We start from the raw sequence: 21,461 nt of genomic DNA, 5'->3' as shown, positions 1-21,461 counted from the left end.
ATATGTTTGATATATTTTTTTATTTCCAGCCAAAGCCCCCGCAGATGGATTTCTTGGTGTTGCAGTTAAAGGATGATGAAATTATCAACAAGCGCAGCAGAGAAGCTGAGCTCCTGTTTGCAGGGAAGACACCCCAAAACACGTGGACTTACTAAGGCAGAAGATAAAAAAAAGAAGGTGGAAACCAACATCATAGAAAATGTTAAAAAATAATAACTTACCCCTTTCCAAACTAAGATTTCTGCAAACTTCGAGCTCTGCCATTTAGAACTGGAGTTGTCGGTTTCACAGGGTCCCTCCATGCGCTCTGGGCATCATGTTTATTTCCTGCTTGTCTGAGCCAGAGGTGCCGTAAATGCGCAATTTTCCATTCGCTCCATTGTGATTAGGCATCGAAGGGAAACGTGCCAGGGGTGTGAAGTGTCACTTTCTTTGCACCCAAAAAAAAGAGAAGAAAATTCAAGCCCCCCAAATGCGAACTGCTCCCAGGCACCTGTCTTCATCTGCGCTCTGCAGAGGGGGTTCCCAAACCAACAACCTCTTCACATCCTGCGCGCACAGCCTCTCTTCTAGTCAAGCACAACGAGGAGGCAAGGCGATAAGCCGATTTCTCACGCGCCTGATGGCCCCACGGCGGAGTGGATGTTAATGAACGTCAGCTTAGGACGCGCGTGAAGTGGGTGTGAGTGATGAGAGTGGGATATTTCGCGTGCTTTAACCTCTGAGAGTGTCTCCGTTTGGTTTGAAATGCCCACTTGAGTGATTTCGTAATGCAGCCGCTCGCATGTCTTTACCCAGCCCGTAGGCTTGGGAAGGAAAAGGCATCATGGCACAGTGGTGCCAATGTTGTGACCCACTTTCAGCCGCCTGTTTCTCCCCCAGTCACCCTCTGTTTAGGTAACACAGCAGAGGGAGCAGGGATTGGGGTTCCCCAGAGAGAGACGGGGGAGTTCTGTGGATATTAATTAAAAGACCGTTTTTTTTCTCTCTCTTTCTGGCTTTGAAATTGCGCACCACGTGCGCAGTGTATCCCCTTGGTTGAGTCATTTCCCTAATGAAAGTCTAGTCAGTCTGGGGCTTCTAGATTAGTGTTGTTCACTGGTCCACACGAAAGCCATTTCATTAGGACGACAGGACACAAATGCGCAGAGAGCGCAATCATCACGCGCAGTTCAAACACAGGGGTTACCAAATCGATTAGCCGATGCGGTCCCCAGAAAAAAAGGAGATGGCACGTTTTGAGTCCTCATCAGCTCATGACGATGCACGTGTCTCTATGTGCGTTTGCGCCCATCACGCGTGACTGTGGGTATTTGAGGTTTTTTGGTGATTGCTCACTTCCATTAAGTGCGCGCCTTTTCGTGCCCACCTGTTCTGTATCCCCGCTGGCTGTGTGAATTATGCGCCACGGCCAAAAGCCTATACCATCTCTGTAATTTACGGGTGAAACTGACTTAAAGGAGTGGGGGAGTGGGGTCAAATAGAGTAGAAAATAAGTGGGAAAGAGAAAAGCGTGTGTCTAAAAATCTGATATTGGCTGTCACAGAATGACAGTTGGAGACAGAGCTCACAGACATCATTATCAGACATGTATTTTCATGACTCAACAAAAATTTAGGCTCAGTCAATTGACTGCTGCCTGCTTACAATCGGAATTTGAAATATTTTGTGATAAACTGGTTGAAATGTGTTAATTAATGACTGTTTGATCCACCAAAATATTGGCCTAAATGCAGAGAGCTACTTTAAAATCAGGTGTTCAGAATATGCATAGGCATGAAATAGTATGCCACTCCTAAAAAGAGAGCAGTCTAAGGAGCAGAGTACTTTAAGGGGGGAAAAAAGCACAGGATGGAGATGTTGTTGTGAGCCTGTGACTGCTGAGAGTGTGACAGCCCTAGGCGCACAACAACTTATCAGATTTGTCACAAATTTGTCTGGCAGATCAGATGAGGGAAAGCCTGCTTTGTTGAAAAAAAAACCTTTACGGTTTGAAGGAGGAGCACCTACTGATAGAAATATTCTAAGAATGACATTTAAGCGCACATAATGCACTTGAAAAACAAAAACAAGAAAGAAGATTACATTTTACACATCTATATTTTCAGTTGGAAATGTTACCTGACCAATAAAAAGGTACAGTTTGAATCAGATGAATACAAGATACTTAAGCAATGTCCATGTGGGAACAAATAAATGTAATAAGATAATGCTACAGTGGTTTTAAGAAAGAAAAAAAAACTTTATTTAGCTTAAAAAAGATATATATATAATTTGTTCAATGTGTTCAATATTAACACTTGAAGTATTTTAGATAAAGAGTTGACAGCAAGTCTCCCTCTAGTGTTTAACAGCATGACACGCAGTTTATCTTTGCACCATATATTTTGATTTGAGCAAAAATTTGATTCTCTTTGTGAGTTTGTTGTATTTACCATGGAAGACACTGTTGTCAGTCAGGAAGTGCCGGCGGTACTGTGGCTGTCCTTTCCTGTTCACCACCCAGGAGCTCATGGTGAGCAGAGGAGGACAACAGACAGCTGGTGGACCTGTGGGGAAGAGGAGAGCTAAAGTGGGCTGTTTTGTGGAAAATAAATTCATCTGAATATTAAAAGTTGATACAAAACTAAACTTTTCCACATAAACCTCTTGAAAAGACAGATCTATGTGCAAAAAAACAACAACATTCCTTTTAGGGGTTTTTCTAACGCGATGATCCACTCAAATGAATGAATAACAATTTCTGTTATAAAACAATGATTTTCACCGGTTGAATATAGATCCGACTCTTTCTCACACTTTTTTTGCCCAACCTCAACCCTTTTTTTCTGAGCGCATGTTGCCATTTATCTTCCTTACATTTCTCATCACCTCTATTCAAGTACTTCCCATTTTCCGCTTTGTCCTTCTGGTTTCTTTTCATCCCTCTCAGGTCCAGCCCTGATTCTCTGTGATTTCCCACCTGTTGCTTGCCTGTCGGCTTAATTTACAGCTCCAGACACACTTGATCTCTATCTCCCTGACACACACACAGTGTGGATCTGGAGGGCGCAAAGCCTTTTGGACATTTATTAGTGTCTGGTGTCGGGTGACCTTAAAGGAGGTGAGCGGTAAATGTGTGGAGCTCAGGGGTCAAGTATGTTTGAGGTGAAAGTACTTTTCTGTGACCTCGTAACTTTCGCTTTTATAGAGGTGTGTGGTGTTTTTGTGTGATCATGTGAACCAAAACTCATTGTTGTGTTGATAGGAAACCTCTGACATATGTGGAAGCTGGCAGAATAAAATAAAAAATAAACTTTATTGGTTACAGACAGGATTATTTGGAAAAAATGAGAGCATTAGAATTACTGATTATGTGTGTGCACACACTGAATAGAAATACTCAGAAAAATATAAATAAATGCATAAATTTGAAGATTTATCTTCATGACAAAGCAAAGAGATTAACACAGTTTTTTTGGAGAGAAAATAGTCTCAGTGGATTTCTGTGTGTGCAAAAGACTGCTTGTTTTTGTGTTTGGATTGTGTGTGGGTGTGTAATGCTTGATTTGCACCCACAGAGCTGAGAGTCGATTAGGTCTCTCCCTTGCATCGACCTGTAACCTGAGTCTTTTTTTTAAATATTAATAAGTGAGACATATCTGTTTAAGAAAGTGGAAAACATATAAAGTTTTTACTAGATTTCATTCACAATATAAGTTCAAAGTGGCTGATGAGAAAACTCTGATGACCCAGCATTTTAGCAGCATTTAACACATCGTTTATGCACACATCTGGAGACATGAAAGGAGTATCAAAGCCCTTCATGTGCTTGTAACTCTGATCTGTGTGTAATTGCGGTTTTGTCTGTGTGTATCAGGTGATTGGTGTGTACTATTTAAAGAGTACATTAAAGATAACTGTTTTCAAAACTTTGAATACAGAATTGTAAGTACGCACAGTTACACACAAAATGTATTGTATAGTTACAAATCAAGTATGATGCACACAGAAATCCATTGAGACTATTTTCTTTCCATAGAATTTAAAGGTTCTGTGTATGTTATAGGCCTTTAACAATTAGAAGTTGATTGCAGCAAAGAAATAGTTGAAGCAAAGTTTCAGAAGTTGTTTGTCCCTTTAGGGATACCATGTTGACACAGTTGTGTGAGTTGCCAATAGTCTGACCAATGAAAGCACAAGAAGCCAGTCATTTGTCAGTTTCAGGCTAATCTAAAGGAGGTTGTTTTTAAATTCTGAGGTTGAATCCAGAATTTGTTTTCACCAAATTCTGCAACATTTCTGGATGTGGCATAGAGGTAAAGCAGTTGACCTCTGGTGGTAAGATGAATTCATGTTTGTGTCTAAGAGTCCTTGGGAAAGACACTGAGCCCTGCATTGCTCCTGGTGGTCTGGTAAACTGTGTCTGAGTGTATGCATGGATGAAAGGGTCTTGTGACAGGCTGTCACAGGTTGATGTTATTCAGTCTTGTAAATCTCTTTGGGCCTTAACTTTGTTTACTTTATTGTTGGTGTTTGTTGCTGTAGTGTTGAAGGTTGCATCATTTATCACATCTGGTTGACTTTGCATGTTTGACTCCAAATAATAGTTGCAATAGGGTTCTTGCCCTTAACTCATTGTGCGGTTAATCCTTCCATCAGCTAAACGATTGCTGCCGGTCACTCTCCCAGTCGTCATGTTGGGGGTCTTTGGGTTTGCAAAAAGGTTGTGACCTCATACAAAGGTGACTGTGTTGATCTTCTGAATAGGCAGGCTGGTGTTACTCCATTATGTTTTGTTTAACTACTGAGTTAGACACTGAGCCCAAAGAGAGAGGTTTGTGATGGGATCCAAACAAAACATAAGCTATTACCAACTGTGTAATACTTGACATGTGATGCCCAAATGTAAAAACGTGTAACTTAATAAAAAATAATAATTTATGGAATGTGTGGTGGTTGCCTTAATACTTAAAGCGCCAGAGTCATCTGGGGCTTTTCCTGGCGGTTAATACAGTCTGATTTAACTTATCTGTGTAATGCCTTTCAGCTGCTCTGAGTTCACAACTGAGCCCCTTCTGAGTGTCACAGCTTAGTCGAAGAATAATGTCTCTAAATTACTGAATGTTTTCAAAACAGTCTCTAAATTATAGGCAGGAGTTGAGTGAAAAAGGCAAGTGACTGGGAGGGATTGTTTGAGGGGTTTTAATCAGATGGTGATGCAACTTAACCACATTTAATTGCAGTAAAATTAAAGAACATCTAGGGTTAAAAAAGTCTAATTCAACAGATAGGTATCCAAATATACAAAGTCTAAATGAAGGCTATCCCAGTTAAGGCTTTTTTGAATGAGCTATGTGATTCCAAAGACAATGAAGAAAACTTTCTTTTTTGTTTTTATTATGGTTCTTTAAGAGGGGGGGGGGGGGTATTGTGTTAGTGTGTCCATGATAAGCTTATAAAGTATGAGGTACATAAATGTATTTGCATCAACCAAACTAAACTCAGCTTTCCTGATATTTTTAGCTACAAGGTTCTCAACATCTTGACTCATACATGATGTCACCAATCCCAAACGTTTAAAGTTTAAACAAACTGCAAACAAGGACCAATAAGTCTGAAATTTGATGGAGCACACTCAGTGAGCCAAAAGAGTTGCTTGCCTGAAGAATTTCTTCTTTGCAAGCAATTTTAATCGTAATTATAAAACAAGCAGGACAAATAGTGGTGTAGTGGTTAGTGCCTAAAAGTAAGAAACCTCTGGTTCAAATCCTAGCTGGGACCTCTCTAGAGATTCCAAATTTTTCTTAAGTGTGAATGGTTGTGTGACTGCAGTGAATTTGCACCCCGTTCGGGGACCTTCACCCAACAATGGCAGAGATAAGCTCCAGCAACCCCAAAAGTCCTGGTAAAGCTAACGTTTCATTAGCTGTCACACTTTCATTAGGTGTGTGAAATTTGTTCTCTCTATTTGACCTATCCCCTAGAGGAGCAGTGAGCTGCAGGCACAGCCATGCTGGTAAACCATTTGGTGGTTCAACCCCGTCAGACTGAGTGCCAAGCATTTTTAGTCTTCGATATGACTCTGCCTGGATTTGAACTCACTCTCAGGGTAGACACTCAACCACAAGGCCTGTTGCTCTTTCAGTTTTCAGACAAACTTCAGTTTAGAAGTGAAAATGTTGCTCACTGATGTAAATGTGTAGACTGAGTTCTGCTGAAACTAAAATTTCCTCAAGAACTCCACAGCTCATGTTTTGCCTTTGGGTCATCATCGTCTGATTAGACTGACAGCCTTAGAAGTTTAGCCCAAAATGAATGCAAAGTGTATAAAAAGAAAAACACATACTGTATTTGAAACGTTAAAGTCTGTGATTTCAATTTTTTTTTTAAATATAATTTATAGTTAGAATTTACAGACACTTAAAAAAATGAAAGACAGCCGAAAAGGAGGGAGACCAGAAGGAATAAAAACAAGAATGACCTGCACTAAAACAGCAAGAGCAGTCAAAGGAATACTATGGTGTTAATGAGAAAGGAACATGGATCTCATCTAGTTGCACCTTTTTCTACTTTAGTGCATTTTAAGATTAGACTGCTTGGTATTTTTCCTCATCCACCTATACTTTGAGGTGAAGGCTCATCTGAACTCTGATACAGACCAAACGTGTAATTCTGGTTCACCTTAAAACCAGATCATGGTTTACCTGCAGATAGACTCTGCTGTCGTTTAGTGACAGTGTGAATGCTGACAGACTATCTAATGGACCAAAGGACAAAAGATCTGGATAATAAATAAGGTTTAACAGCTGAAGGTGCTTCTCAATAAACAGAAATCCGCTGGATGACCGATGAATGCTCATATTTGATAATAATATTTCCATCCATCTTCTGAAGCCACTTAATCCTTTTGGGGGTCACAGGGTTGCTGGAGCCTATCCCAACTTTTGTTGGGCAAAGGCAGAGTACAACCTGAACACGTCGTGAAACTGTCACACAATCACATTCACACCTAAGGGACAATTTAGACTCATTATACCATGGTCCGGGTGAATACTCAATTCTGATTCGCTGCTGGGTGTGCATTGAAACCTGATAACCGCACGGTGAAAAAAGATGTTCTGGTCACCTAACTTAAATGTTTTGTATCACTGCGCTGGAATCTTTAAAACAACCTTTTGCTTTGGACAAAAAAGTGGTAAGAGGTGAACTTTCTCTCTGAACTGATGCTTTATTCAACCCATCGGAAAGACCAGCATATATATATCGCCGAATCTTGACTGCAGCGGTGGTGCGGCCTATTTGCGATGCGCCGCATCACGTAACAAATAGTCCGCTTTTTGTGAGGAAAGTGATCCAAATCAGAAAAAAACAAGAATTAAGGACTAAAAACTGGTTAATATGTATTGCTTTTGTAAGTGACCATGGTATAAGCGGGTTAATGGCCTTCGAAGTGTGCGTTATTAATTTTTAACGCACGTCTGACCAGAATGTAACGCACGTCCGCTTCCACGGCGTGCGTTAAAAAGTGATAACGCACACTTTGTTGACCATTAAACCTTACTTAATCAACATTTAGAATGCATGTCCTTTTGGACTGTGGGAGGAAACCGGAGTGCCCAGAGAAAACCCACACATGCACAAGGGGAACATGCAAACTCCACACAGAAAAGACCCAGGCAAGATTTGAACCTCTCTGTGAGGCGAGAATGCAAACAACTTCATTCCCAATTAATAATAAAGCTTCTGTCCGCATAACTTTACCAGGCAGTTTTGTCTATAAATGTGAGCACAAACTAAACCGTGTGTAGGTATTACTTTTTTGTTTGTTTGTTTTTTCACCTGATTATCTCAGTTTGAAAGAACCCTCAGATATCCACATATTTGAAGAACTTGCTCTATAAGTCCGCATTCACCAGCATCTTTGAACCTTACCAGAGTTCATTATGTCTGGAATTTGTGAAAACTTTGATGGAAGCAAAACCCCGGCTGACTAGAAAGCAAAGATTTTGGTTTACATGCAATTAAACTCTGGTGGAGTTAGCTTCAGTGTGAGTGCTCCACAAACTATTCAGAGGAACAAAGAAAGAAAATTAAATTCTGTGTTTTCTAGCTTGTTTCCCTTCCTGCTCAGGGCTTGATTAGGGAAATGGCTCCCCTTAAGAGCGGCTGTTGGAACTGCGATTTCTACAGGCAAGTCACTCCACGTCCGTCTTGGGTTTGCTTCTCAGAGTGTTTTGATGCAAACTAAACCCAATTGAAGGTTTAAATTTTATCAGCATCCATCGTCCATTCAAACCAAGTCTACTGGAGGATTCAGGTGTGAAAGTGGGGGCATAGAGACCAGCCAAGGTTCTTGTAGTAGGAAATCGGTTAGGTGTCTAAGAGTCTCTGAGTTAGACGGGATTCTTATAACTATGGGTAGTCAGTTTAACCCTTGTGCCATCTTAGATGACCCCACCCTTGCATTGACGTGTTCTCCCTACCATGACAAAGGTGGATAAAGGTGAAGAGTATGTCATGTAATCCATGGACACCCGTGAAGATCACAAATCATTGAAGAAAAAAGGTTCAGCGCACTGTCTAGTTGGTGTAGATGACCCAACTCCCAATGTTAAAGTGCCTAGGAGAGCACAAGGGTTACGGACGCATATAGAACATGACAGTGGACTTTCTAAACTCACAAGAAACCACATCTGTCTTATTGGTTTTCAATATCCCAGTGGAAAACTAGCTCGAAGTATTAAGAACTGGATCTTAAATCATCCATTTCTAGCAACTAAGTACATTTGAGAGCAAAACAAAATCTTATTTTTCATACGTTCTAGAATACAAAACAGTATACCCCAGTGACCAAATTAATATGGCCAGTAAACATTTATGAAGTTATGGCACTCACGACTTTCTCTGTCAACATTTGCGGCTGTGTCCACTATCATGCATGTGACACGAGAGTTAGCAAAAGGAGTCTCCTGAATGCATGTAACTTTAGTAGCCTTCTAATCTGCCAAAACCTCACAAGAGCATGATATCCTCTTTTCCATGTAAGAGGTTCTTCCACTGAGAGCAGCTTCAAAATAAATATTTTACTGCCAGACCATCAGAGCTGCTTTATTTTAGGCACTGATGAGAAGTAGGTCGAGGATGCCCACAAGTGAAAAGTTTTCTAGATTGTATTGACATCGAATGAGCCATGAAATTCCTCCAACAGAGAATTAGTGCTTGGTCATTCCATTCTATTTTTATGCGTAACATGTGCAGAGGAATTGCTCTTTAATCTCCTACAATATATCCTCATTTTAAAGGCAAAACAGAACCACCATGTTGTACCAGAGGGAAACATGCATGGATGCACTAGTACAAATTGAGCCAAATATCCCAGTCATGTAAAATATGTAATGTGACAGCAGATTAGTGCAGATTAGTTTGACCACTAAACACAATAGTTGATATGCCAGTAATCTATTTTTCATTTCATAAATGGTCTGACTTTTGCTGTAGTTTATGCTGTTCAGATAACAGTTATATGTTATCTTCGAACGGGTTGACTTCCTCCACAATCATGCAAACATTTAGAACATTAATTAAGAGAGGGAAATTGCATATTAATGAACATTTAAAAATAAATATGCCAGATTTTAGCCTTAGGCTAGTTTCCATCTGCAGTATCCTTTGGAATTAATTGAAAAGGAAATTTACCTAATTCTAGCACTGCTAAAACATTTTATTGGGGGGGGTCGGAAGACTTTGTAAGGGTGGAAAACGAGAACAGCAGAGCAGCAAGCCATCACTAATGAAAAGATCAAACATGAGTATTTCAAACAGTTTCATTTGTGTAATGCTTCTTTGAAGGATGCCTGTATTGATTATTGCTAAATCTGTGTCAATAATAAAATAATATTGACTCAAAAATGGGTGGGCAAGTGGAGAGGCAAAGCTTTTGCAGAGAGGGGCAGGTGCCACCCCTTTCCCCTTGTAGCTCTGCCCCTGGCGTAGATAGATATAGATATAGATCCCACAAAGCCAGGACCAACAGACTCAAACTCAGTTCCTACCCATTGGACTCCTAAACAAAGCATACTATACACTATGACATTTTCCCACTGCTTTAATTTTGTCTCTGTTTTTCAATTTTCTCTTATTCTTGTGACTCCGGGTGCACCTTAACATGATTGTCGCCTTTGTTTTATTACACTCCTAAATAAAGAAATATTTTTCTAAATGTAGAAAGCTGACAATAGGGAGTAATGTAAAGAATCTTTGTGGGAAAATAATTTTGTCCTGACCTGTGGGGGTCTTGAGTAGATGTTAAGAAGTAAAGCTAGACAAAAAAGGTCACTAATGTTTAAAGAAAAAAGCAAATATAACTGAAGATGTGAAAAAGAGTCAAAAGTTAGTCTACCATTGTCAAAAACGTTTGCTAATCTGATGGATGCAGTCTGTATATCTACAGGTTTTACACAAAAAGGCGGTTTGAATTTCTACTGTCCATAATGGTAAAGAAAACAGCATCTGCTGCTCAATACTGACACAGTCCAAAGAGCATGCCTCCCTGACACGGATAATCAGACGTTTGTTCTGTTTTACATTATATGCCCTGCTGTTATAAAGGCTTAATGAATACAAGTCATGCTGCAACTTTAGACAATGTGTGTCTGTGTTTTTGTGTGCTTCCATTCAGTGACATCAGACTCCATAAGTTCCCTCAAACCTTCAAGCAGACATGGATTAAATGGTCCATTTAACTCTTTGTGGTCTCACATCAAACAAACGTATGTTTCTCTCTGAAGATCAACCTAGACTACAAGTCAGTTGGAACCCTGATGGATAATAGCAAACAGGATGTCAGCCATTTAGGTTCTACTAAGTCAATGAGTAGCTTGTAATAGCTTGTTAAGCAGTTATCAGAGTAAACAGTCAGGAATACTGATGGTCAGACGGATGCTTCTTAGAACTCACTTATTGGTTGGCATTAAAAAAGCTGCTCTTAAGATAAGTTAAGAAAAATAATAGATGACACATGGCCTTATAGTAGCTGTGATAATTAGCTCACGCTACCTACAGCCTGAGTCACATGCAATTCAAAGAGGAAGTTGACCCATACGGGTGCTGCGGGTTTTTGGCTTGTCTGGACCCGTGAAGGGATGTAGACAAGAATAACTGCAGGTGCACAGGCGTGTCTTGCAGTTCACTTGGTTCTTGTGTGGCCACCTTAAGGGACGTCATGAAAATGCAACGTAAAATAGTCAAACATTTGGTACGACGTCTGGTAAGTTGCTTACACTTATGATGTGCAGGTGATGCTGTTACACTCTAATCACTAGTAAGGTGCGCTTATTGGCCACTTACTGACAACAGGCAAATGTCACAAGCACAGGGTGTGCAGGTGATACATGTGTGCCCATCGGACGCCCATAAACGGATTGTCTAATTTCCTAAATTTCAACAGTCATGCTGTACACAAGGAGTGCAAGGAGCACAGACTTTTCACCTAAACAGCACTAACAGGCTCCTTGAGCAGTGCGCAAGATGTAGGGGTGGGCGTGAAATAAATGAAAACTCCATACGACGTGCCTGCATCTCACCTACCTCACCCTTACTTACTCCCTTGTGTTTTTTCAGTGTTCACTACGACCTGTCACAAACAGCATGCTTGTAGAAAAAAAACATGTGCAAGAACATTTTCACTCTACAGGCTTGTGGAAAAGTCTACAGCCTTGATATTTTGTAAGGTCACATGCGTGTCCCTCACAAATTTATACATTTTTTGCCCCCAGAAAGCCCACATTTATCTGTAAGGGTAGTTGCAACTAAGGTATTAACTCAGGAAGTGAAATTTTTCTGCAGCTGAGATCATTTTTGTCAGAAAATTCCTAAAAATGATCATATTTTTGTAACTGTTATATTGACTGTTGCCTTGTTCAACCTACTAGGATCTTAGGCTAAGATAAAAAGGTAATGAAGATGCCACATTTTATTTGTCCAGATAAGCCTGTTGCTGTGATCCTTTTGACCTGTTAATGAGACAAACACACAGCTTGAGGTTACCTAGAGGCCATAGCTGCTTCACACACGGGCAGTACTCTCATTTACTATCTGAGGAGTTCCAGAAGACAGTAATAAAAAGCAAAAACAAAGTTGTTGTTGTTTTGTTTTCCAGCTACTTCCCATAAAAGGGGTCACCACAGAGTAGTAATGTGTGAAGGTTTTATAACCAATGGCATTCCAGGACCAACCTGCTCTAAAACCAGAAACGTTCTGTAAGCAAATTGACTGGACATCCCACTGAACCACAGTCCTAGTGCCAAAGACAATAGAAATTAGAAATTTTATGTGATGTATTCTGACCAGAATGTAACAAGCTTATGGAAAATAACAATAGAGGGTGAAATACTTTCTACTTCATCTAAAGATCCTTCAGTACCTTCAAAACCCAGCGTGTCTTTGATTTTCAGATAAACTCTTTACACGTGTGACATCTTGCCTCATGTCTTCTAGCTATTTCAGTCCTCAACCCTTTTTGCATGATGCCTTTGGACCCAAACAACTTACATTTTCTACAACTAGGAATAAAGAACTGTCCACTCTCTGCAGAAAAACTGAAATTGCCTGGAGCAAAATCTGTTAACATGTGAGCTTCTAAGATGTTCTAGGATGAAAACAGCGTGTGCTTGTTTAACCCCGTGTGCAATTAAAACGCAGTGCTTCTGGATCTGTTCTGTTTGCTCCTTTGCTTTTCTCTCTGCAGAGAAGGTTATATTATTCATGAGGGATCTCAGCACCTACAGAGAGTCGAGTATCCACAAGCAAGCCGATACACCGTGCACAATACTTCTCACAGTGAGCCGAAACTTTGCAGATTATGAATTCCGACACAAACACACTAATGCGTTTGTGCACATACACACATTCTTCACAGTGCATGTGAGTTTGCCATGAAACAGCAACATAGTTTGGAAGAAATCCTGCTGGACAAGTCTTTTTACTGAGGAGAAGGGCACATCAGTGATAATCAAAATGAACACGTTTAGGTTGACCAGAAAATGAAAATAGATGTACAGTTTGGTGCTGCGGCATCAGGCATGCCTTGGTTTCACACCAGCTGCCTTTTTCTCTTTGTCTTTCACACCGGGTCAGTCGCACTCAACCCTCTCAAATCAAATCTAAAAAATCCCCAAGGACTGTGCCTCAGATGGGGGAGTGCCCTCCTCTTTCTCATTGGGATGGCTACAAATGAAAGCCTTTGTTTGTCCTGTATTGCTGCAAAGCAGCAGAAAAGAAGTCTGTGAAAGTCTAAAGTCTGTGAGGCCTCAGAAAATATCTAGAATGTCACACTTTTCTAAACTCCAGAGATTGTGTAGAAAAAGGTCCCCAAAGTCACAAAAATACACGAATCTGAGTGTCAAAACAGGCTGCTGAAATCCTCCCATGGTAAAAAATGTATCCATCATCATTGTCTGTATTCTACCTGCAGCAAACATATTTGCTGAAATGTGTTGATTGTTTAAGGATCCTTGTGTCCTGCAAGGGCAAGTTTGTTAGGTACCCAACTGCTTGGATACGGCATACAGTTGCCTAACAACTGTAAATTTAAAGTGACAGCTTTATAAGCAGAGTGGCGCCCAGAGAAGTGATTAGGTAAGAATCAAACACTGGAAGCAAATAAATATTCTTTTTTAAAAGTAAATATGATTGGAAATATATTTTGGACTTGGCAATAGTTTACTTACAAGACAGTTGCAGTTTTTTGGAGTTCTGTGGTCCTCAGAAAACTCACTCCTTTTCACCAGCAGCAGCAAAAGCGGTTCATCACACACCAAACACCCATGGCATCGGTGTGGAATGAAACGAGCAGTAGTTCCAGCAGTTTGGCTCAGAAAAGGTCCCAACAACTCCTCTGTGTGGGTGAGTTCCCACCACTACATCAAGCATGGTGCCTTTTGAAATGACTGCTGCTAGTGTGAGATAGTGAGTGTGACAAAGCCTGACATGGATTATGGAACGGAACTGCTTTCTGAAAAAAAAGACTTCCTTTCACGTCTCCCATTAAAGTTTAAGAAATAAAAAATAGAATAGCTTCCACTGCTGACATTTAAAAAGTGCAGGTGTTGTTTTGATTCAATTTGTCATCTAACCAGGGCTAAAAGCTCAAATTTACGAGATGCCCTACATCCTTTGCCTAAGACAAATAAAGTCTGCCTTTAAAGTTTAGATCTGGACGTCTGCTTCCTCTCTGAGCAGCTCAGAAACTATATCTCTCAGCTGTAGTGAGCCTTTAAAGCATTCCCCATGTTTGCCTCCCTCAGCCGTGGTTTGCCTCCCACTCCTCCTCCTCCTGTGGCAGTTCAAAGTCTAGCAGCAACAGCCATCAGCCTCCAGTGCACCTTACAATTTTAAACAGCCCACCAATCACAGGTCTCTCTGGCAGTAACAGTCTCTAGTAACATTTGCACAACAAAAGCGACGAGCTGATTCATCAACCCACTCCCACCCTCCCGAAAAAAACACACACAGATTTCTCTTCCTCTCCCTTTTTCCTTCATTCTCTTTCCCGATCCCTAACTCCACCTCTTGTGCCTTTGTGTTTCTCAACCAAAATCCCTCTTCTCTCCCCCCCCTCTGACCCTCCTCCACTCAGTACTAATCTCCTGGTGCCCAGTGGATTGACAGCAGTACCTTTCACCACACTGAGACCCCTTTACCCTGCACCCCATGGGGCTCATTGCAGTTTGGCCTATTTTGCAGACCTCCTCCTCTTTTCCCGCATAAGCGTGGACAGCAACTATAGGGCAGAGTGCATTCTTCTGTAAAGACTGAAGAACCAAATGAAGACCATAACCAACCCAGAAGTATGCAAAATAAATGCATCATATCTAATTAATACGATGCTTTAAATGTTAACAATATTTTCTTTATAGCTGTTTAAACTTATTTATTTGGTTACATTTTAAATATTAAGGTGTCACCCAGGGTTAAAATGCATACATACTGTAACCATCTTGTTGAAATAATCCCTAAATGGACCGGCTTTTCAAGTACAGGAAGATCCCCTTACACTTAACATATAAGGATCCCAAGAGGACCAATATAGACTCCAGCCTTTAGTTGGCTTTGTGTTTCACATTTGGTGTTTCTATAGCAACAGACCCCCCTCCTTCTATCTTTTTTTTTTTGAACACCATTAACATACACCACCCCCGACTTAAGTTCAGCTGAATGCCCCCCCAAACACACACACACTTGTCTTGACGGGCAAGGTGCTCAGGGGTCCACCCTTTCTACATGGTTGGAAAATTTCATTTTACTGCTAAATTAATGCATTTTAAAAAAATTACTTTAAATATAAAAAATAGCAGATGTAAAAACTAACATTGTTCTGTTGTTTATAATTTATGACATGACTTTTTTTTAAGAAATCGCTCACAATTTCGACCTAGTTGAACTGAACAACTATCTTAATTAAGTAATTTGACTATGTTGCTAAACCGGATGGAGGCGGAGCCAGCCCAGTGTAACACAGGCAGAGCTAGGTTGTGTCCGAATTCCTTCACTACTCACTCCATAGTGCACTATATAGTGCATTCGCCATTTTGTAGGGCTGTCTGAATCGACAATTACAAAATCGAGTGCTCTAGAAAATTCCCAGAAGTCCATCTTTCACCGCTTATCTGGGACCGGCTCACGGGGGCAGCAGAAGTCTCTGCAAAAACCAGTGTGCATCGATGCTCACTAGATTGGCGAAAATAGACCACAATGCACTGCGTTTGAATAATTGGCGAAAATTTTTATTTAAATTCATTTTTTTAATTAGCCATCAACGTTTTCATCTTCAGAACACAGAGGACACATAACTAATTGTCGCAAAACGCTCATTTCAATTAGATTTTCACTTTGTAAAATCGATGACATCATATTTGTCGTTTAAAAAAAAAGTAGTGAGAATGGTGTCAGAATTTCTTTTAAAATCCAGGGCACTATATAGTTCTTCACTATACAGGTATTTAGTAGTTAGGGATTAGGATTGGAAATCAGACACAGCCCTAGTTTAGTTTGACATCGGGAGAGCCGGCTTGGAGTAATCAAGATAGAACCAGCTTAGCATTATGGAGGCAGAGCCATCTTTGTGCACAAAAACACAGAGCTGGCTTTTTGAGACAGAACTGTTCTTGTGTATTACAGGTTTTTTTTTTAACTGGTGTAACATCAGTGAAGTCAGATTTTTCTGACCAAGGTGAAGCCAGATTTGTGATTTGAAAATGAACAAACTTAAGGTAAATAATATGAAAAAATGTGATTCTGTGTTGATGTGAACTAAAACTGTTTGGAGTTATTACAGTGACTTCAGGAATCCAATGACATAATACAAATATCAATAACTATCATTGACTTTCACAACTTTTTAACACACCGCAATTATTTGTCAAGACCGTTTAAAGATGGTCTTCATCAGTCTGATTATAGAGCTGTCCCTGACAGCCTTGAAAGTTCTCTCCCACGGACTTTCCTCTTTCCAAAAGCCCCGTCCCTTCTTCTCAGCTTTCAGCTCAGCCCTGTGCAGCCGTTTGTGCAGGCGCCAGTACAGGCGGGACTCAGGCTGCACTCCCACAATAGGCGCAGTGCGAGCCAGGCCAAGCTTGAGGACCTCTTCATTCATGCAGTGGCCCCACATTGACCCCTGCTGGAAAGATGAAGAAATTTCAATAATTTTTTTTTTCAATTTCAAAACATTCATAATTTACAAACTGGGTTTATATTTGATGGTGTTTGAGACTTCAGCTATTTTGCTAGAGTGAGGAGATGCCTCACCCTGTTGTGGGACACCAAACAATTCAAAGCATTGTCCTCTCTGCTGATAAGTTTTAGCCACACCACCTGGGTAGGTGCCAGGGTATTCTGTAACCATATCTGCCCCTCTGGTGTCAGCTCCACTCCTGCCAGATGCACCAGCATCGTTGAAGTGGACACATCTGAAGAAAACAATGAAAGGGGACTTTATGAAACTCAGTGCGATGTACAAATATGATGGTCAAAACACATATTTATAAGAAAGAAATATCCCCAAAACCACCAAAAACTAAAAAATAAAGGATAATAGTGCAACTTATATAAGATAAGACCAACACTCTATGAGAACCATTATTTGAAGGGACAGTAACAGGCTTTTCTTCCACTTAGTCATAACAGGATCACATTAATCTGACTCTGACATTCTAAAGCAAAACTGCCACACTGACAATTTTCCGTAACAGGATAAGAAAAAAGAGGTTGTTCAATGCCACTATGCCTGATTTGTTCAGTTCACACTGAGAAGGATCTGTACATAAATGTAAAACTTTATGATATTATCTGTTAAATTATTGAAAACTGCATTGTGATGATTTTTTATCGATGAATTGGTGGAAAGACATGTCTTAATGTATTTATGTTATTATGAATATTTTTATATTTATTTTTATGTTCTTGTTTTAGACACAGGTCTGGGGGAGAGGTGGCTGACTCTAGGAGCCCAGACAGGGGGGGCACAGAGGCCCCCCAAAATTATGGAATGATAAAACAGAAAAAAATAATTTCCTTAACCAATACATAATCACGAATATTTTAAATTCAAGTCTTGGCACTAACGTTTTTTTTTTTTTTGGAAACATCAATGTCTGCAGGAGCCACTCTCCAAACCCCATTTTTTTTCTAAATGGTTCAGTCTGACTGGATTGAACTTTCACTGAAAGCAGGCAGGTTTGTGACAGACAGGGCAACAGCGTGCGAGTTAGTGATGTGATGTTCGCGAACAAATCGAATCCTTTGAACAGATCATTAATGTGAACGATGGGAATCGACTCGTGGTCGGCTGAGAACCATTCTTTATTTTGTTCATTTTCTCTCCGTCCCCTGAGTTTTATACGTCAATCTGTTACTGTCCATTTAAGTAAAATTGATTACTGTAACGCCCTGCTTGCTGGTCTTCCAAAAACAAATATTAGGAACATTCAGCTTCTCCAGAATTCTGGAGAATCACCCCAATTTTAAAATCCCTGCATTGGCTCCCCATATGCTTCAGGATTGATTTTAAAATACTTTTAACAGTTTTTAAATGTCTTAACGGTCTTGCGCCTTCTTATTTATCAGATCTTTTAGTAAGATATGAACCCTCGCGGACCCTGAGATCCTCTGGCACTGGTCTGTTAACCATTCCAACTGTAAAAACTAAAACCTATGGAGAAGCTGCATTTCAGCACTATGGTCCCCGCTTATGGAACAGTCTGCCAGAGGGCCTGAGAGCCGCAGAGAGCATTGATACTTTTAAGAAAAGGCTCAAGACCCATCTTTTTAACCTGGCTTTTAGCTAATTTTTATTTATTATTTATTTATTTTACTACTTTTTTTTATTTATTCAGTTATTTATCTATATGTATTTTCTATTTTTATTTTATTTCTTTATCCATTTTATCTTGTTTTATGAACGTGAACCTGATTTTTAACGTGTTATTTTAATTTACCTTATTTCAATGTTTTATCGTTTTTATCAATATGTTTACTTTTTGATTCTCAATTTTTATTCATTTTTATTTCCGGTGCTTCCTCAGCTGGAACCTCTCCATCTGGGACGGCTGCTGTTCAGCCACTGCGGCTCTGGGTGGGGACCTGCATCACCGCTTAGCTGTGGTGGAGCGGTCCCCGCCTGTGATGTTGCATTTGGCTGTCTATGCGGCTGTTCACAGGGGGGGGAGGTTCCAATTACTAGCGTTTCCCGCATCATGTTTTTGTGCTCAGCATATGTTTTACAGCCTATTTTTCATTGTCATTTTCCATCAGTTAGAGAGTGGGAGGTGTGAAAGGCGTGGGGGGCTAGGTACGGGGAGGGGGGCCCTATTATTTATTTATTTATTTATTAATGCTTGCTTGTTTTTATATTTTGTTGTTTTAATGTAAAGCACTTTGTGTTATATTTTTATATGAAAAGTGCTTTATAAATAAAGTTTGATTTGATTTGATTTGATTTCTCTCTCTTGCCAGCACAGAGGCGCTAATGCATGCTTTTATTTTTAGCAGATTAGAATGTTTTAATGCCCTGCTCTCTGATCTTCCAAGAAAGAGGATATTTAACCTTCAACTACTGCAGAATTCAGCTGTGCATGAGCTGCCGAGGACCAAGGGTCAGGAACACAATACACCAATTTTGAAATTGCTGAGTGGGCTCCCAGTGAAATTCAGGATTCATTTTAAAGTTGTTTTATTGGTTTATAAATGTTTTTTAGGTCTTGGGCTGTCATATCCATCTAATGCCATTGTATCAGATGGTATCATTTTCACGCTTAAGTATCAAGCCAGGATTCTACTCCACATTGTATTATTGAATCATTTATGCATAATTATGATGCGTATGCATGTGAGTGTGTGTGTAAGGGTGAGGGGGGGTCTGTGTTGTCACAATTTATTTTTTTTGGCTTGCTTCTGGTTTTTGAAATTGGAAAATGTTTTTAATGTTGAGAGTTTTAAGTTACGTTTGTCGGAAAACTGCAATACAAATAAAGTTTGTATGATCTAAAAAGTAAAGAAAGTTTCCTCCCTCTGCCAAAAAAACTAATTATTTTTAAGACTGTGAATATTTAAATATATTTACCGGGGACATAACTAATAAGAATAAAATTGTTTATTTTGAATATTGCACTTTTCTTAAGCCTTTTTGTTTGTTATACCAAAGTTGGTCATCAGAACACATGGTTCACTTTAAAAAATCCCTCTCCCATCTTACCCCGTTTAGACAGTAATGTAGAGAGAACAGGCAGATAAATTGGCACATGTTCCACTTCAATTCCTTTTTCTGTGATCGAATGAACTTTCCCACGGAGGCGGACATTCCTCTCAATGAAGAGAGCAGGGATCTCACGTGCAGCTTGAAATTTTGTGAGCTGGGGGAATAAAACGACAAAGCTGAACAACTTTTTTTTTTAAGTTAAATACTGTAACTTGTACAGTTGAATAAGAGAATGTTAATACTGATGTGAAAGACAGACACAACGTCATCTTTAATCCTAGATGTCTCCTGAGAGTCTGAGAGAATACCAGGTTGAAAACATGGTAATTTTCTATTCACTATCAGTAAACCTGCAAAGCAGGATTCACAGAAATGCCCCTTTTGGGGTTACTTTTAAATTTCAGTCTGATTCTTTGACTTGGCTCATCAATCTTTTGTCTTCCTCACATTTTAGTACAAACCTAAATACCACATCTTGGGCGAAAAGTGACATTTTTTGTGGCTAATTTAACATGATCTTAAAAGGCATGTGTTGATGTGTTATACAGTACATATTACAAACATGTCTCCATGTCATCATACTACCACTATGTACCTGTTTGGTATGCATGTGTATAAACATTTAAAGTGGAATAGAATAGAACTTTATTGATCCTACAAAAGTAAAATGTAAAAACAAGATTTTATTTATTTATTTTTGCATGTTTTTCATTGATATCAGATATCTTTTTGCGATTACATTAAAAGCTGCGTCCTTGGATCAAAACTGTACTTTGTTTATGGCAAAACATGCAGATTCTTAAAAACAAGATTGTAACTATTTAAAATGTGTGTGTTTTTTATGTTTTACAAGTTTCAAAAATCACTTGTTGATTTTTTGGAAAATTATTTTTTGCTTTAATCTACCCTTTGACTTTGACTTAGTCTAATAATGCATTTTAGCATAAAATATTGATTTCTACCTGTAAAGTTTTCAGTTGTGTTGAATGTTTTATTTTTGCTATGTTTGAGTTATTATTATTTTAGACATTATGAGTGTGTCTCCATGTCTTACCAGTTTGATGCTCCTTGCTATTAGAATGACTCCAGCCACGGCCAGACAAGTGCTGAAGCTCTGGGAGACAGGACAGGTACATAGGATTTGCAGGGAGACAATGAATGAATGATGAAGGAATGAAAAAAGAAATCTAACTCCTCATTGACGATGACAATGGAGCTGCTGTGAACAACATAGAGCTAATTCATGAGGCCACTATGTATTCAGGAACATTCCATTTTTCTTTGGTTTCTTTCCCCTTGGAAGCTACCATCGAAGTAAAGGACGACCGTCACACGTTTAGCGCATAACGTGTACGCTTTTGTTCGTGGCAAGGCATTTTTCAAACAAAGAAAACTCCTACCCGCACGACCGAGATATGTTCATCTGCGATCTTAGATATTAAAGATACGATGTTGTGGGAGGTATTGTTTCCTTTAACTGTTTGACGCCCGTTCGCCGCCGTTGTTGCTGCTTCCTCGCTTTCTGTTTCTCTGGAACACTCCGGCATGTTGTTGACATTTTCTCGATGCATCGGAGGTCCCGCCCATTGGGGGCGGGGCGTGTTTAAATAGCTTGCACAGAGTCTCCGCCCCGTGGTCTGCTTCGAATATGACAGGATGGGTCTCGAGTGCTCCTCCTGAGTACATTAAGTTGACATAAAGCCCCTAAAATTAGACTTTTATATTTTCA

The 21,461-nt window shown here is 39.8% G+C and overlaps 2 protein-coding genes across 7 annotated transcripts in view; both read right to left on the bottom strand.

Annotated features, from left to right (window-relative positions):
* The window catches only part of plch1 (phospholipase C eta 1), a 65,937-nt gene extending 51,665 nt beyond the window's left edge, over positions 1 to 14,272 (bottom strand). Inside the window, exons 1-2 of one of the 2 annotated variants that reach the window (XM_004075598.4) lie at positions 13,710 to 14,272; positions 2,436 to 2,549 (exon numbers count right to left, since the gene is read on the bottom strand). In XM_004075598.4, the coding sequence (XP_004075646.1) occupies positions 2,436 to 2,514 (79 nt within the window). In that variant the 5' untranslated portion in view covers positions 2,515 to 2,549; positions 13,710 to 14,272. Of the gene's footprint in view, positions 1 to 221; positions 807 to 2,435; positions 2,550 to 13,709 lie in introns of those variants that run through there. The other variant, XM_011482479.3, reaches the window with a different exon arrangement.
* A 2,089-nt stretch (positions 14,273 to 16,361) lies between these two features.
* On the bottom strand, positions 16,362 to 21,332 carry c13h3orf33 (chromosome 13 C3orf33 homolog). 5 transcript variants are annotated; one of them, XM_004075355.4, is made up of 5 exons: positions 21,133 to 21,332; positions 20,787 to 20,846; positions 19,730 to 19,886; positions 16,852 to 16,946; positions 16,362 to 16,657 (listed from the first exon to the last, which is right to left on the bottom strand). In XM_004075355.4, exons 1-5 carry the CDS (start codon positions 21,301 to 21,303, stop codon positions 16,400 to 16,402), a joined length of 741 nt encoding a protein of 246 aa, XP_004075403.1. In that variant the 5' UTR covers positions 21,304 to 21,332; the 3' UTR covers positions 16,362 to 16,399. The 5 variants fall into 5 exon arrangements, with proteins under 5 accessions (XP_004075403.1, XP_011480777.1, XP_004075402.1 ...); XM_011482475.3 differs by having other exon boundaries at positions 16,362 to 16,654; XM_004075354.4 differs by having other exon boundaries at positions 16,786 to 16,946; positions 21,133 to 21,330.
* Between the last annotated feature and the right edge of the window lie 129 nt (positions 21,333 to 21,461).

Source organism: Oryzias latipes, chromosome 13 (genome assembly GCF_002234675.1).
Source record: "Oryzias latipes chromosome 13, ASM223467v1".
Lineage (NCBI taxonomy): Eukaryota > Metazoa > Chordata > Actinopteri > Beloniformes > Adrianichthyidae > Oryzias > Oryzias latipes.
Note: the sequence above shows the minus strand (reverse complement) of the source record. Positions and strands in the feature narration are given on the sequence as shown.

Excerpts from the sequence above, each read along its gene's own strand:
- c13h3orf33 (XM_004075354.4), bottom strand. The coding sequence starts at position 21,303 with ATGCATCGAGAAAATGTCAACAACATGCCGGAGTGTTCCAGAGAAACA. Across the intron at positions 16,947-19,729 it reads TACATTACTGTCTAAACGGG|ATGTGTCCACTTCAACGATG; the intron begins GTAAGATGGGAG and ends TGTTTTCTTCAG. Across the intron at positions 16,658-16,785 it reads GTTTGGTGTCCCACAACAGG|CAGGGGTCAATGTGGGGCCA; the intron begins GTGAGGCATCTC and ends TCATCTTTCCAG.